The 17,137-nt window shown below is 39.7% G+C and overlaps 1 protein-coding gene across 1 annotated transcript; it reads right to left on the reverse strand.

Annotated features, from left to right (window-relative positions):
- Nucleotides 1-70: 70 nt before the first annotated feature.
- tmem214 (transmembrane protein 214) lies at nucleotides 71-15,815 on the reverse strand. The gene is made up of 17 exons (XM_018685100.2): nucleotides 15,563-15,815; nucleotides 9,237-9,430; nucleotides 8,732-8,882; nucleotides 8,465-8,599; nucleotides 7,465-7,547; nucleotides 7,079-7,184; nucleotides 6,130-6,211; nucleotides 5,400-5,501; nucleotides 4,880-5,021; nucleotides 4,367-4,458; nucleotides 4,083-4,131; nucleotides 3,774-3,881; nucleotides 3,186-3,303; nucleotides 2,974-3,070; nucleotides 1,693-1,861; nucleotides 1,451-1,602; nucleotides 71-1,327 (listed from the first exon to the last, which is right to left on the reverse strand). The coding sequence occupies exons 1-17, from the start codon at nucleotides 15,711-15,713 to the stop codon at nucleotides 1,201-1,203; spliced, it is 2,058 nt and encodes a 685-aa protein (XP_018540616.1). The 5' UTR covers nucleotides 15,714-15,815; the 3' UTR covers nucleotides 71-1,200.
- Nucleotides 15,816-17,137: the final 1,322 nt, after the last annotated feature.

Raw genomic sequence — 17,137 nt, forward strand, 5'->3', positions numbered from 1 at the left:
GAGCAGCTTTGACTCTAACTGAGCCTTGTGGTGTGACTGTTTTCTGTAATTCTTACTGGACAAACAGAGGTTGGGGTTGAAGTCTTTATTATAAATCATTTACATTACAAAGTAAGACATTAGTCATTGCCATGTCCATCCAAACAACTTGTTTACAAGGAGACAGGTTAGTGAATCAGCTTGTGAGAGGAGGGTGTTCTTTCTTCTGAACTCATATTTCTGTGGACAGGAGGACGTTGGCACGGGGATTAATCATGATCCTATTGTGGAGAATAAGCGAGTTGAACCATGCACTCAAGACACACACATACACACAGAATATCATCAGCCTTCAAGTATGAGTACACAGTTGCGGTGCTGATTTTAGCTCAGCTGCTGATGGCAAAAAAAGTGAGAAACAGGACAGAAAATAAAGCAGGTGATGTGCAAGACAGAGACAGACAGACAGGTAGGTTTCCTCTCCTTCTGCAGCTTTTTGGACTGATGTGAAACACAGCTCCATTTCTTCTGAGGGAGTCAATCCACCGGCAGATGTGACCCCTTCCCCACGATATCTTTCCTGTTAGAGGGTTTACGTTGTGAGCCGCCCACTGGACAGCTTCTCAGGCTTTACTCAGCCTGACACACACAACCATACATGCATCTAATCTGACTACACAGTGAGCTGGACAAAGTGGAGGAGATGAAGTGGCCCTCAGAGTTAAACTGACGAGGTCTGGAATATCTTATATTTTTTGGTCTTCTCCCTGCCCTTTACCAAGTTTTCACATAACTTTTTCTTTATATATTTAAATAAAAATGTTTTATAAATCATCTACAAACCTACATTTTCTATAAATTACAGAATCCGTTAAAGCAAACAGTTGAAATTTGCAGTAGAAAACTCAGGGAGAGAGAAAGAGACGACCTCTGCATCCAGCAGTGACAAAAAGGATTGGTAGAAAAAAACATCTATACAACAGCAAACTGATTGAGAAAATTTAGCCAAAACAAGAAAGAGAAGGGTCCTTTTTGTGTGAGAGTTTGTTTGTCTGACCCCACAGTGTCCAATCATGGCTTTAGAGAGGAGCCGACGCACTGAAAGGCAGCCTCAGACTGGGTCAGTGAGTGTGTGTGTAAATATATATTTATCACTTCTTGTTTCCATATTGTGTGTGTCTGTGTAAATTAGTCAGCATCTGTTGTTGTGTTGTTGTGTTTTCATGCTCGTGTCAGAAGCTCCTGAGCCCACGTCTTGATGGCGGACGTCGTGTGTTGGAGCAGCTGCCACGTCGAGTTGGTGAAGGACATCGCGTGGCCCTGCAGACACGACACCGACACCTCGCCGCTGCAAGAAAAACAAAGACAGGTAAGTTTTTCACAGTCTTTCACAATATAAAAATCTCCAGGAAAACATGGCTGCTGGATTAAAGTTAGAGCGAGGTGGTAAAGGAAGCCTCGGAGCACTGACTTGCAGGATTCCTGTAGGTTGGTCCACGCCCGTTGTAGCAGGTCAGATGTGTAGGCGAGCGCTGGCAGTATGTAGTTCTGATGTAGGAGGAGGAGCAGCTCCTTCAGGTACGCCAACACCTGGAACACACTGTCTGGAGTGTTGGTGTTCACCTGAGCAAAAAAAAAAAAACAAAAACCAGTCAGTCTTTTCAGGATAAACATCAGAGTGACAGTTTAACGTTCATTTACACACAGTCTCACCCATTCTATGACCAGCGGCGTCTTTTCTTTGACCCAGAGGATAAACTGTGTGGTGTTTTCAGAGATGAAGATGGCTGCTGCTTTTGCCTTCTCCAAACCTTGTTCCATCAGTGGCCCCAAGACTCGCGCACTCTCAGAGTAATAATAAGGAGTGTTTGTTTCCAACCAGCTGCAGGAAATACAAAACATCATCATACAAAGAGTTTAAAGCTCATAGACACTTCGGTCAGTAGATCTGTGACACTGTTGTAAATGTGTTAATTCAATCAAATGTTTATTATTGAGGTCACAGTTCAATGTGAACTGGACATTAGGGATAGGTGTAATTGATGATTTTCACTACACGGCAGCAACCAGCAGGAGGCACAATGAAAATTTAACAGGGAAAACAGTGCTGCCTTCGAAATGACGAAGAAATCGCAGGTAAACATGAAGAGAGCAGGAGAAGTTTGGTCGAGCAAAGAAATAACAAAGCTCTTTGGAAACATTACAGTTATGGTGATAACTTTTTTGGATTGTGTCTGAAAGATTCTCAGTTGTGTTTATATCGAGCGCTGTAGCTTTGGTTTGTTTATTTGTTTGATTTATGAGCGTCGCAGATCCTTTTTCATTTTGCTTTCTGTTAGTTAAACTTTAAAGGCTTTGTTTAAGAGGATTGTTGTTGGACCAATAAAGATTTCACTGAGGAAGTACACACTTTAGCCTGTTTTCTAGCATAGGCATTTTCAGTATAAAAAAATAATAACTGATTGATATCTGATTATTAATTTTGGAGATGATCGATCAAGGAAACTTCTTCAAATGCCCATCCTCACTGGACATTATACTGAGGGGTGTTTTTACCCACACGAGGACGGCAGAATATTAAAAACACCTTTGAATATAAACAGTCTAAATTAACACCTATACATAACAAAATGGTCAGAGTGTATTATACTTGCTGTGTTTCTGTACAAAGTAACTGAAAACAAACTACAGGGATTCACAACATGTTGGGAAAAAGTCTGAGTCAGTAAACCAGACAAATTGCTTTGAGTACAGCAGCGTTAACAGGAAGTGAATCAGACGACTGCTTGATATAGAGCTATTTTTATCCACTGGCTCATGGTCAGACTGAGAGTATGACCGTCCACAGAGATAAAGTCTGAAAAGATCCAGAGGCAGACTTCACTAATATCCTTTTGTTTTGTCGGAGACAGAGAGCTGCCAACATGAAATGATTGTGATGGTTAAAGGTTTGTTTCAGTTGTTGAGGATGAATGTTTGAGGGTGCGCTCGTACCTGAAGCCCTGTTTTGAGTAGACTGTTATTTTACTCCAGGCCTGCTGAGAAACAGCTGTGACCCCTGAACTGCGCAGATACCGGGCTGTGGACGAATCTGAAAACACACAACAACCAGAAGCAGAAAACAGTTGGTGAAAACAGCTGAGCCAAGTTCTGCTGTAAACACAAAGACTTGTGACTGTGACAAGCGAGACAGCGGCGAGACAGACCTGTGAAGGAGCCGTGAGATCTGACGTCGTGTGCGATGAAGCCGGCGGCGAACACGAGCAGAACCATGAGCAGTTTGGACCAGGGGAAACCGTGACCACGCATCTTCACCTGCAGATTCTGGAGACAAAGAATAAAGAAATAAAATTACAATTTTCTGTTTTTGTGTGTTTAGTAGTTGTTTGCAACAGTTTGGGTCGATTTCATATATGGTTTAAGTTCATTAAATAAACAGGAACAGCATTAACATTTGAAGAAAGGCTGCTCGTTGTTGAATTTTTTGATTGTATTTACTTCTTTTCACTTGAAATTTCAACATGCATTCACTGTTAAGTACATTTCTAATATTATAAATGAATAAAATAAGTAAAGTTAATAGAATAAAGTTAAATAAAAGGCTCTCTTTAAGTCCATGTGATGATATGGAGTAGATAAGTTCTTTTGTCTCATGTCAAACTCAGGACGACCCAAATACACTACCTTTTGGACTGATCTGTGATATTCATCTTAGTTTTAATCATTCAAACAACAGGAAAAGTCTGGGATCAAATGTGCTGAGTGGCTGAACTCGGTCACTGTGTCCGTCTCACCTGACACAGGTTATTGCACTCCTGAAGATCCTGAGATTCAGTGGTGTCTCTCATCTCCTCATTGGTCACTCTGAAAGACTGGATTGTTTCTTCAAGGTTCTTCCTCAGCTAAAGACAGAAAATACAGATTTTATCCAGATGTTCTGTGCTTTTATGAATTTATCCACATCCTAAATTTCAATAACCTTTTTATTCTGAACTATAATCCTCAGTTCTGTATCACACTGATTTTTGGCTCGAGTGTAAACACGCTCTAATGCTCTAATTACAGTATTTCCAAGGAGGTGGATTTCATGTCAGGGGTTATACCTTTGGCGGCAGGACTTTCCAGGACTTCAATAAATGATTCAACAGCAGACTGGAAGAGGAAAAGAGAGATATGAATTGTATATGTATTGTCTCATATATCAAATTTAGTGGTGTCAGTCTTGGTATGAACTCATTTTTTGTGACAAGAGAATTAACCTAAACACATTCTTCTACTATAGAGTGTTAAGAACAGTTTGCTTTGTCACTTGCACAATTTAAAAGTAGAAAAAAAACAGTGAATAATGTGCAAGATGCGTGTGTTAAGAGTGTATAGTTTAAGTCACCTGGACTGGGGTAAGTGTTTGGTATAGAGCTGCCTCCACACGCCGAGACTTTGTACATCCACACACAAACACTCAGTCATACTGCTGAGCAGCTGCAAGACACAAGAGAGAGGAAAAGAGAGAGAGGATGATGATTAAAAGAGATAAGATCATTTCTGAGACGCCACATTCCATATAACTCCTTCGTCCAGCTCCAAGAGAACAGTTAAGTGGTCAGATTTTAAGTAGATGAAACCTCAAGACCACATCCCTCACATGAGGAATGTTCGGTAGCTACAGCTAATTACAGCCGACCAGGAAATAATAATTCTTGAAATGGAGCAAATAACAAAGAGGAAAAGCAGGAAATTGCGAGAAGAGGAGGAAAAGTCTGAAATCAAAACTGTAGTGGTAAGAGAAATGTGTAACTTCCCCTCAAGCTTAACCGTTTGCCCATGTGATATATTGACTGAGCTCGACTACAGCCAGACTTCGGTATCAGCAGTTTTATGTAAAAAGACACGTGTGTCTCACTTCTCTCTTCATGTCGTCTGGACAGTGCGGTGTGGCCCTGGACAGGAACGATGGCAGATACGTGTGTAATGTGCTCTCAGGTTTGGCTCCAAACGCGAGGACTTTAAGCCGAGGATACAGACGTCTCAGCTGCTCCTGCAGACTGAACATGAAGGGAAATGAGTTTATTACATTTTTCTGGGAGGTAAAAAAACCTCCCATAATAGTTTAAAGAAGAAGAAGAAGAACTATACAGGAGGAAATTGTACCAAAAAGATAGAAAACATTTCCATTTGTCTTCTTCTGTGACCTCTATTGCTTCACTGCCTATGCTGATTCACTCTTCTTCCAAACTCTCTTCTTCTAGTTTGTTAAACTATAATTTGGAGTTAAGCATCCAGGCCAAATCCTCAACCATCCGTTTTCTACACCCACTTCTTCCTACACTGTGTAATCGTGCTGCATATGTGGGATTATTCAACAAGGAATAAAGGGAAACTGACATGAGTGTGTAGCAGAGGTTGCATTAGTTTACATTCACCTTGATGACAGGGCGTTCTTGGGCATGAAGGCGAAATCCAGTAAAGGAAAGAACTCTTTAGGACCCATGATGCCAAATCCCTTTGTCAGGTTTGCATGAAGTCTGGAAAAAGAACGATGACAAAAACATTAAGATTCAAGGTACATTTTCAATTTAATTCATGTCTGTAGTCAGAAATGTTTATATGGTTTTAGATTAGGGTTGCAAAGGGGCGGAAAATATTCCAAGTTGGCAACTTTCCATGGGAATTAACAGGAATATGTGGTAATAAATGGGAATTTACAGTAATTAACTGGGAATTTGGGGTCATTTATACAAAATGTGTCACATATAAATATAAACATTTTGTTTTAAGCAGACATGAGAAATACAAAATTTTTAAAATGACATTTTTGACTTTTTGATTTATATGTGAATAGAACTTTAATTAATTCTTTCATTGAACAACAAAAAGAAGAGTGTGAGTCTGAATTTGCATTAAATCTGTTTGTTTTACCCAAGATGTTTTTTTCCCCAACTACATGTAACTTTCCTGTTACAGGCTAACCTGCACAGTTCCTGTTAATTCCAATATATTCCCATTAATTTCCATGGAAAGTCCCCAACTTTGAAAATTCCTGGAATTTTGCAACCCTGTTTTAAATGACTGTAAATCATATTTTATCTATGGAAAGATAATATTACCCAAGGTTAACATAAAATAATCCTGTTATTTCTCAGGAGGACTTACAGGAGAAGTCGCTCCAGATAGCCGATGGCGTACGCAGACAAGGACTTCACTCCGAGCACAGGGAGCATGATGCCCAGCCACACTGGAACACAAATAAAGCACTCGATTCACCTCGTACTGGAGGAACGTTTGGTTCTGCGATTAAACATGTCAACAACAGTGGGTCGTTTCAACTCTCAAAGCCCCGGGGGGGGGCAACTGCAGCCAGTAAAACATGGTTGAATTATATCAGTAACACGGTGAAACGAAACACAAAGTTATCTAATGTGATGAAAACTGGAGCAGCCCTGCATTTCCTCTGTGAACTAAATTATCCCATCAAGTAGTTTTAGACTGTGTCATCTGCAAGTCTGTGATGGTTTTTCCCCTAAATTACACTGGAAATATTCAAATATCAGGTTAAGTCTTGTACATTTTCCCAGTCCAGTCAGTCTGAGGCTCAAACAGGAAACACTAGATTGCTTTTTAAATTCCTGATGACAAGATTAGTTTCTGAACAGTCTTTGCCCATATTTTTAAGACATCCAGCCTCAGTGTTTTATTAATTAAAGATATCTCTGTCTTTTCTTGCCTTAAGGGAGTCAAATGGTGCTCAATAACCTTATTTTGAAGATGACAGTTGTTATGTAATCGTCCAAGAATAATCATCTTCTCATGCCTACGTACTGACACCCACCTCGCTGTTGACTCTCCCATCATGCAGCCTCGACAAATACCAGGCAAAGACCTGGTGTGTTTTTGAAGTTACCGAGTGTTAAAGCTTTCAGATGAGAACATGTTACTGTGCTAATGTGCACTGTTGCTTCATTAACCCCCAACCCAGACTTTCTGTCAACACAGATTGTTGGGAAAGTGGGAGAAAGGACGATGAAATACTGTGTCTTCATATCTAAAAGATGGTTTCGTCCTCGTGTGAGAATGTGCGTCAGTTCTTTTGACTGTCTGTTACCTCTTAGTCCCTGGCTGAGGTCATAAAATCCAGCTTGGCCCAGAGCCCACATGATCGTCAAACACTTCACCGGACGGTTCTGAACTGACCGCAATAACTCCAAATACTAGGGAGGAAGGAAAAAAGAGGGGAGGAGGAGTATTACAACTCATTATTGCAAAGTTATTGCAAAAGACAAATCCAGCAGTGCATTGACAACAGAACTGAAACTGCCAGTCCACACATGAGCTGGTTGGCTGCTCGGTTTACAGCCTGAAAAGCCAACTGGCACAATTTGTATTACTGCTCAATTATTTCAACAACATCCAGAGCAGACAAGGGTAGTAAAGCAGCAGCAATCTGCACAGTTATCTGCAGGACTGAAGGTCAGACACACACAGACTCACCTCTGGCAGGTTTTGAGTGGCTATTCTGGGTTTGTCCTGAAGGATCGCCTGGATGCAAACTCTGTAGCCGTGCAGTGGTTCTCCTGGAAACAAAAAAAGAAAAGGCTGTTGAATATTTTTCAAGGTTAACTTTTTTAATTCATATGTATATTCTAACCTTGAAATAGAGAGCTGACATGCTGGGAGCCCTAAGACCTTTCCATTCCAGCTAGTTAGCTTCACCTAGATTTGACAGTGACTCATGATTTCACTGCTCCACACAAAAATGAAGTAACAAAATTTTTGTTTCCCTTCTTTTTCTGTCATCTAACCTTAATTACAAACTTGACGCACTGCAGAAGGGAATCAAAGCGCAAAATCTGCTCATCTCTTCATTGAAAGTTCCTCATTCTACAGTGGTAACAAAACATTTTATAACATTATAACTATAATCTTAAACCAGATGAAGGATTTTTGTCACTGGACATCTGGAAATTAAGTAATCAGGGAGACAAACTGAGTAAACTGCTGCTCTGTACAACCTGTGTTGGGGAGAAACATAAATTTTTAATTCAGTGTTTTTACTGATTTAATGACTTGGTCTGTTTGTTTAGGAGAGGAGGAGACCTGTGTGGATGATTCAGCTCCCAGTAAAAACCTCCTGAACCCAAACCTAAAAACGAGCTGAGCTAACGTTGAACCTCTTACTAACACCCTGTATTTCCCCAAGAGCACTGGAAAAACATTTATTATTAATGTGAAACTACTTTATTCAGTGTTTTTTCTCATTTTAATTATCGGGTCTGTTTGTTTCAGAAATGAGGAGACCTCTAAGGATTATTTGGTTCCTGGTAAAAAACCTCCTGAACAATGAACACTGAAGGAATCTTAATCTACAAATGAAATGCAATTAGTGATATGAATCACCCAGCTGGACACTGTATACACTTCCCTGGGTGAGAGCAGAAGATGTATGATGTCCAAACCGCTTCCACCTCTTAATGCATACTCCTGTATTTACCTGACTGTCTGTCCAGCTCCCTGAGCATAGTGTAAATACAGTGGTCGAAGAAATCTGGCAGAATGTCACTGCAGCGTCCGATGAGGCCTTTAATCACGCCTCTCAGCTCTTTTCCTGTAAGGCAGTATGGGTAATCTGTGGAAAGAGTAGGTGGGTATGAGTTAAGTGCTGACATTTAATAAGTGTCACTGCAGAAACCTTTAAATATCAGACTGAAAAAGCACCATTTCCTGCACATTTCGAGGTTAGTCGGATACTTAGACGGACCGTGAGCGTAGCTGCTGAGTGTGGGCTCAGTCTCTGGCGCAGTCAGATTGAGGTTAAGGTATCCTGCCAGGTCTTTGACCCAGACTGATGGGTTTTCTGGGAACAGAGTCTGACTGCGAGCCAACTGCTGCTTCAGGTCCCCAACATCCAACTGAAAACAGACAAAACAACATGAGGGTCCGTGCATTTGGAAACAACACATTCATTGTGCTGTGTTTTTATTAGCATGTGATATTTGCTTTGAAGACGCCACAATGCTGCATTGTTTCTGTGTTTGTATGATGAAGTTTAGAGCTTTGAGAGGTTATTTCTGTCTTCCCGCTCATGGGAAAATATCAGCCAATGATCAGTTTTAATCTAAAAGTTTTGAGGCAAAAAGCAAAGAGAGAATCTTCAAATCATTCAAAAAATAAGAACAACAACAGCTCTAAGTCATTCATACATGCAGTAACAACGTTGATGTGATATAACTGATCAGGATTATGTGGGAATGTGCATTACTCACAGCTTTAAAGGCTTCCTCGAGGGTCTTGTGAGTTGCAGGGGCAGCTGTATTGCTGGAGTGTGACTTCTTGGATGGTTTACTTGACGAGGGCTTCTTGTTTTGAGGTTCGGCCGGCGGTGGGACCTGCTCTTTGTTCTGTTTCTTTCCCATCTTCTCGAAGCCGTCATACAGAGTCTCGGACATCTTCATGGGCGCTGAAAGGAAACAGGGGCAGCTGAGGTTAGACCGACATGCCTCTATGCAGATATGAGAGACTGGACTTTTGAATGCTGCCTCTTTTCAAACTTCCTCGCTCCTTAAAATCAAGTTAATCTGTGAAACCGTGGCATTCCTCCCTCTGGTCGCTTGCTCCCCTCACATTCAGGGCCTTACTTATCCCGTCCACCCTCCCTCCATGGCTTGCGTAATGGGCTGTTATTATCCAAGACAACATTCATGCAACACTCATTGCAGTTCACAAAGGAGTAGAGTTAAGCACCAGGAGAATTTCAAGTCTTCCCCTGAGTGTTACTTGTTAAGTCTCATAAATAAACTATGTCCAGTTCAACTAGGTTAAACTGCTCTCAGACAAAGTGAAGTGTCAACGGCCAGGACAAATATTTTCATTCTGAAGTTCCCACTACTGGATATTTTAGGACTGTGTACTAACATTAAATGTTAAAACCAACTCTGTTCTCAACTCAAAAATCTCCCAGGATTCACATTTTCACCACAACTTTTATTTCCTTATTTCCAGGATGCGAAAGAATGATGCAGGCGCTGTTCTCTATATAATTTATTGTCAACAAATCTCATGAAAAGACCAAAACCAACAATGTGTTATGTCAGTATTTTCTTACTTAATTTCTCTGTCTACATAAATAAATAAATATATAGCTTAAATAAAAAATAAAACGTTTGGTAACGTCCTGACTCAAACAAGAGGAAACAGCTGCGGATTAATACAGGTTAACTCAAAATGAACTATATATTTTTATCACTGAACTTTATATGTTTGTATCTTATGCATGTACTGATTAGAAAATGCTCTATCCAGCAGTATAATTGTTTTTAGGATAGATTTTGTCGTACATGGACAATATGAACTTGAAATATATATATTTTTTTCAATTTCAATGCATCATAAATGAGAATTCTTGATATCTTTCAGTCCTGAACCTAGATGCTAAGAAAGTTCTATAACATGAGTATTATATAGAAGCAATGTCAAAGATCTGATGTGGCCTCCGAAGGATGAAATCATTTCTAAAAATAAAATTTCCAGCAAGCCATAACTTGGCAGGTATGCACCTGTTGGCCAACCATTTTAGAAGTTAGAAATTTAAAAGTGTAGAATAATCCCTGAGAATTTCAAGCATGTAGCATGAAAAGTTCAAAAGTTATGATAATGTTTAAACAGCCTAACGACAAGACAGTAAAACTCTGCAAATTTAATTCAAAGAAAGCTTCTCCACAGGACTCCTACAGCAAAGACATTTACAATATTTAACTTTGGGTCCACACGACTGAACACAAGAATTCCCAGCAGACCCACCCACAGACTTGAGCAGTTGTTGACAGAGGTCACCAGTTGTTCACTGATCTTTCAGCTGTACATGCTGCTGAGGAACCTAAATCTATATCTGGTCTCTGTGTGACTGTAGCGTGGGCACAACACAAGAGCGGTGATGCAAAGAAAGCACTTATTTCATCACAGCGTCTTTTACTTATCCAACTGGATTCACTGTGAATTCAATCGCTACTAACTTCCTCATTCAGAACTTGGGTCAGTCAGGATTAGTCTTCACTTCACTGAACTGAAGTAAGTTGACCACAAACATTTTTTCACACCAAAGCCCAGTTGTCATCTCTGATTGTTTAGCTTAGTCAGCATTACCAGAGCTGAACAGTGAGGAAAGCTGAGAGAGGGGTAATCCGACCAGGTGTTCATGTCTATTAATACAAAAACAAACGTCCATGAGTGTCGGAAAGTCGTTCATTTCCAGTGGCAGCTTCTGACGTGAGAAGTCATCTGCTACAGTGACAGTAACAGGGCAGCAACAACAAAAAATATGTTCAACATTATATAAAAGTACTGAAAACTAACCAACAATTAATGACTTCAAAAAACCTTGATGGTTTGGCTCTCTTATATACAGTATTTCCTGCCTTTTAATTCTTAATTCTGGTGAAAATCCATGCTTAGGTCAAGTGGGGGTCAGGCTTTTACTGTTTTGACTTAACAAATCAGATCAGATAATAAAACATATAAAAACACGTTAATAAAAACAGAAAATCTTTTAAACATCCACCTGTGCAGGCTGACATTTTTATAACTTGTTTTTATTTGCTTGGTTGAAATTCTTCATTAAATTTTATTGTAAAATGTTGTATTTTTCTACACCTGTTAAGTCTGGTTTAAAATTGAAGAAAAAGTGTCTATTCTAAAGTTAAAAGGGGATGTTGTTGAGTATTTATTATAAAATATAAGCTGCAAAAGTATAGAATCAACAGGGAAAACGGCAGCACAGTGACATAATATGAAATCTGACAGGCTGCTGTCAGGAAAATGTGAACTAAACACAAACAGGTTGGCTAGGTTTTGAGATAAAGCTTTTTTGTGATTGATAATTTCTGTGATTGATAATTGCCATTAAAATATACCGTATCTATGAGCACAACACAAAACCATCAGATAAAGTTTCCTTTCAACGTGCTCCAGTCCACAGTGAGTAATCAGGAAGAACGGTCCAGACACAGGAACTGTACCAAAGTCAGTACTTCACTTCAAGCTAACATCACCTAAGAGAGCTTTTCCAAGAAACTAGTCACTTAATCAAAGAGTAAAAACCACCACCATCACTCATCAACACTAGCTGCTTGGAGAACTGCCCGCAAGTTGTTGTAAATGTCAAACAACAGAAGACAAACAGAGGAATGTCTTCACTCAGGGGAATGTGTTGGAGTCAGTTCAAGAAGGTATGCATGCAACAGAGGCGTATAGATATTAACAAAATAGAAAACAAAGAAGAGTGAACACCAGCTGAACTATCACCTGCTGGGTAGAACTGACTGGATTCTGCTGCGTCTTTTTCTTAGATTAGAGGTGAAATAAAAGGCTTCACTTCACTGTTGTTTATTGTCCCTTCATATGAATCATGAAACTAACTGCTCTGTCTTCTTCCAGCTTACTGTCTCTGTGAAAACAGGATTTAGCACAAAGCATCTCTGCAATAAAGCCACTGAATTCACACAGCGTTATCTTAGGTTGGCATGAAAAACCTGAATCATCTTGCCACCGCCTTTAAGGACACAATACAAACACTTTTTCCAGTGCACCTATCTTGCCAGTGTTTTGATCAGGGCACTGTTAATGAAATCCACTGTAATTAAGTTGTGATGATGTGTGGACCTTTATTGGATCAGGTGCTGGATAGAAAACCTCTAAGAGGTGGTGCTTTGGGACTTTGCTGGGAGAAAAAGGTTCAGCTGGGTTCAACTACACTTTATTAAGTTTATTGAGTTTACTAAGTGCTTTAAAGCAGGACTGTCACAGTAGTTTCTTTCAACAAAGTCTCAAAGCACCGTCTACTTTCATGAACTCCGATAACAATTCTGTACATTATTCAATCTGTACAATTCACTGTAAATATTAGCTATATTGTTTATTATTGACAGGGTGTATTTTTTGCGAGGTTTTCTGTCAAACAGTAAATACAAGCATAATATTTTGCAGCACAGGTCATGTGTGTCTTAATGCCAGACAAAACTTGAAATATCATTTTTTGTGCTGAGCAGGACTTGCCTTGCTGCATTCTGTTTGCTCTCTTTATCTATATGTTTGTTGAAAGAGCTTGTTCAGACATGTTGTTGAGTCAAAGCATATCAGCTGACTTTATGTGACCTTCTCAAGGTCCGGTAATTAAAATATACTGGAGCCAAGTCTAGAGGGACCATGAACAAAGAAAACATTTCCAGAAAATCTTTTATTTCTCCTCTTACTTGCCTGATTAAAAGATTGAAGGAGGAGACAATGACAAATAATAAGTCAAGTCTAACCTGGTAAATCAGATATTATATTGATAAAATTCTTCTTTGTGTTGTTTCCTTGTGAAGACGCCGCTGGTGAGCCTGCTCTAACAGGTACAAAAGCCTCCAGCTGAACTTCAGACTGGAGAATGATTTTACGTGTGCCAAAACCACAAACTCAACGGCAGAAATCTCATGATTCAAGTGCTGGGAGCCTTCAAGGGACAAGCTAAGACTTGGCAAAAAGGCTCATTGATTGCATTGATATTGATCATCTCTTGGAATTCAGTTTTCTATCTATGAAAATCTTCATTTGCAGAGCTGGGAAAAGCTGTTGCACACTTTTTAAAGGAGAGTATGTGTATGTGCCAGGTTACTCTCTGTCAATAGCACTGTAGATTAAATACTTCTCATACGGTGGCCGGAGAGCTAATGTAACAAAAAGAGAAGTCTATTTCTTTTAAATAAAACCTTTACACCACAGCCACAGCGACTGTGATCAGACAGACTTTGGACCAGCTGATTTGCTGATAAAACTGCTGCATAAACAAATAGCAATGACAGAGTGAGATCTAATCTTTCCCTCTCACCCATTATTTAAGTCGAAGCCATACCTGTGGAGAGGGTGTTGTAGCCGAGGGTAGTTGCTGCCAGGTTTACTGAATGTAAAGCCAAACAATCCATCAAAGGTCTGCAATTATATTCTGCTGGGTTAGGTCAATAAGGACATCATCAGACTGTGAATGTGCACAGTTAAAATGCTACCTGCCCACGAGTGTGATGTATTTATGAATTCATGAATTTGCTAAATGTAGGAATTAAATGTAGGAACTGGATTTTCAAAGACATGTTTCTCCTCAAGACAGATAATCAGGTGATAAAGTAGGAACCATTTTAAGTCCTTTGTCATGTCAGCTGACACTGAGTTTTTATGGTCCAAATACTTACACACATTTTAAATCAAATTAGCTGGTTGACATGCTTAAAGCTTTCAGGGCCCCTTGAGTCCTGAGACCCCAGGGCAGTTAATAATCCTGCCTTGATGTCCTGCAACACCAGCTGCAGACCTGTCACAGGACTGTATGGAGTTGTGTGTAGTTTAAACCTTGTTTCCATAGTAAATTAATCTGTTAGTTGATCAACAGGAGGATAAAGTGCAGTTATTCTGATGCTCATGAGTCATTATTCAAGCATAACAGAAAAATAAGCTATTTTCAGTCTCTCAGATATGAGGATTTCCTGCTTTTCTCTGATTTATATCATAAAGTGAGCATCTTTGAGTTTTGAACTGCTGGTTAGACATAACAAAGACTTATGCAGACATAATTATAGAGTCTGAGGAACTGGAGCAGACGTTTTACTCTATTTTGTGACATTTTATAGACTAAATGGTTAATTAAGACAATAATAAACACATCGATCAGTTGTAGAAATAATTGTTAGCTGCAGCACTGATCAAACTATTAAAAAATAGTGAAAAATGTTGACGAAAATTTCCCTGAACCCAAGGTCATGTCTTCAAAATGTTTGTTTTGTCTAAAGCCCACAAAGAAAAACTGCAACCTGGGAAAGCTTTAATCTGTTAATTAACTATACTCAATTACTCTTCTCTAAATCAAATACTTGTTGTTGCAGCTCTATTTTAAATACCGAAACAGTGCACAACTAGATTTTGGGTAAAGCTATCACTATATCGCGCCCTTGAGGACAATTACACATCAATAGCTGATCACTTAGAAGTGACAGCTGTCACTGCAGGTTAAGTGGTAATAAGCTGATGCCTAATGCATTAGTCTAGTCTAGCCTCCAGCTATAATACCCTGCAGATGCATTTTAGTAGCAGCAGAAAGATCAAAACACATGCTTCAGAGATGCAGCTCCTCAGTGATGACGATGCTTCTGTTGACACATTGCTGGAGAAGCTGCTAGCAAGCTAACTGCACATGCTAACTGACTAGCAATGCCTTCGGACTGACTGTATGTGGCAGGAAAACAGAGCCCAGAAACTCCAATTAGCCATTATTTTTTAACTTAATGTGTCAGCAGGGGGAAAACACAACCACTGAAACAGCCACTCAAAATGGGACGTCACACCATCGTACGAAATACTGCGTGAAGCTAAGCTAGCTAGCTTGTCAAATCATATGGCAGATACGAGCAGTCTTCTTTCGCGACACCACCACGGTGAAGACACTACGATTTATGTTAAAAAGAGGCAGTTTAGAGGCAGCTCCATCCCTCTCCTTTCAACTTTGGCAGTGAGGTGAACGGGTCACGGACCAGCTAACAGCGGCGTACAGCGGGCCGTGATCACTTACGTCTGGACGGCTGGTTAGATTCGCCCAGGGCTTTCCTCCCCCCGCTGCCGGTTTTCTTGTCATTCGGGTTCTTTCCACCTCCTGAACTGTTGCTTTTCTTTCCCTTCTTGACGACCTCCCATTTGCCGGCTGAGCCGTTATTTGAAGCCATGTCTCCGGTCCAGGTGGGGTGTTAATAGCTCGGGGTGCTGGGTCAAACAGGACTACGAGACGCACCGTCAACGGCTCCGATCATTTAAACGTCCGCGTGCCACGTCTCTTTGTCGGCATGACGTCAGAGTGACACGTTTGGACCGTTAACTTTTATATTTGTGTTTAGACGGGTTCGTACAGATCTGGTTAAGTTTTTATTTTAAAAATACCGCTTTAGGTTTGCTTCAAGCCTGTATATATTTTAAAGTAAATTTTAGTCTTTTGTCTATGTTTGTGTCAAAACTGTATTTACTTTAACAAATTATCAAAGTGATACATCAAATACTCATCAAGTTATGACTAAAAATTATTTTAAAGATGGCGTCTGTTTACAAAATTGGGCGAGCACAGTGGTGAACAGTAAATACATTTAATCAAGTAGTACTGAAGTATAAATTTGATTGGCTGGGGCTGCAATTATTAGATTAATGGTGAGTCATTTCCTCCTTAAAATGTTGATATGAAAATACGTGAAAATGCTGTTTGGCATTTTTGCTTATAAAACAACAAAAAAACAATTACTTGATTATCAAAATGGCTGACAATTGACTAATGGTTGCAGCTCTAAGATGTAATATTTTACTTCACCTCTACTTTTATTATGAAATAGTATACTTGTACTGCACTGTAACTTGAGAGCATCTTCAGCCAACACTTTTAGAATCAATATATTTATATATATAATATATATTTAAGTCACTTTTCATGCCAAAATGCCAAAGACTTCATGGCTGTTCCTTATCAAATGTAAGGATTTGCTGCTTTTATTTGCCCTAAAAGAAGTTTTAATTACTGGTTGGACAAAACAAGACATCTGAAGGTTTCAGTTTGAGCTCTGGGCGATTGTAATGGGCATTTTTAAAGTTTTTCAAAACACTGACATTTCCTCACAGCCAGATCTATCAGATTTAATATGCCAATAGCTGAAATGATCAAGTGATTAATCAAATAGTCATGGTTTAAGCAAAAGTTGCATTTTTATTTATTTTTTGGCCCAAAAGATTAAAAATCCTGCACTAGAAATGTATTATCTCCCTCCTGCTGTGGGCTCTATCACTGACAAGAGCCAGGTCTGGTTAAACTGGACCCAGACCTGCTGCAGTTTTCTGTCTGGCTGTCATCTGTGAACAGACGGTGAGTGTTGGCTGTAGTGTCTCTCAAAAGAGGCACTTAGTATCGCTCAAACGAGTCATTTAGTGTTTGGCACAAACCTCCTGGATCTCTCTCAAGACCTCCTTCATTCAATATGAGTGGAAGCTTAACCACTGACCATAGAGGACATCCCACTGAGTCAATATGTTAATCTGCTGCAAGTCAACTGTGCTTTTGTTTCCTTAGCAATACATTTCTCCTTTTTGTGCATTTGTACTTGCAAAATATTTT

Source organism: Lates calcarifer, linkage group LG7_1 (genome assembly GCF_001640805.2).
Source record: "Lates calcarifer isolate ASB-BC8 linkage group LG7_1, TLL_Latcal_v3, whole genome shotgun sequence".
NCBI classification, from domain to species: Eukaryota; Metazoa; Chordata; class Actinopteri; family Centropomidae; genus Lates; species Lates calcarifer.

What these genes read in the sequence shown, in the direction of transcription:
- tmem214 (XM_018685100.2), bottom strand. Translation starts at nt 15,713, where the DNA reads ATGGCTTCAAATAACGGCTCAGCCGGCAAATGGGAGGTCGTCAAGAAG. An exon ending in ACTCAGCAGCTACGCTCACG is followed by an intron (nt 8,600 to 8,731) that starts GTCCGTCTAAGT and finishes CTCTTTCCACAG; the next exon opens with ATTACCCATACTGCCTTACA. An exon ending in CCACTCAAAACCTGCCAGAG is followed by an intron (nt 7,185 to 7,464) that starts GTGAGTCTGTGT and finishes CTTCCTCCCTAG; the next exon opens with TATTTGGAGTTATTGCGGTC.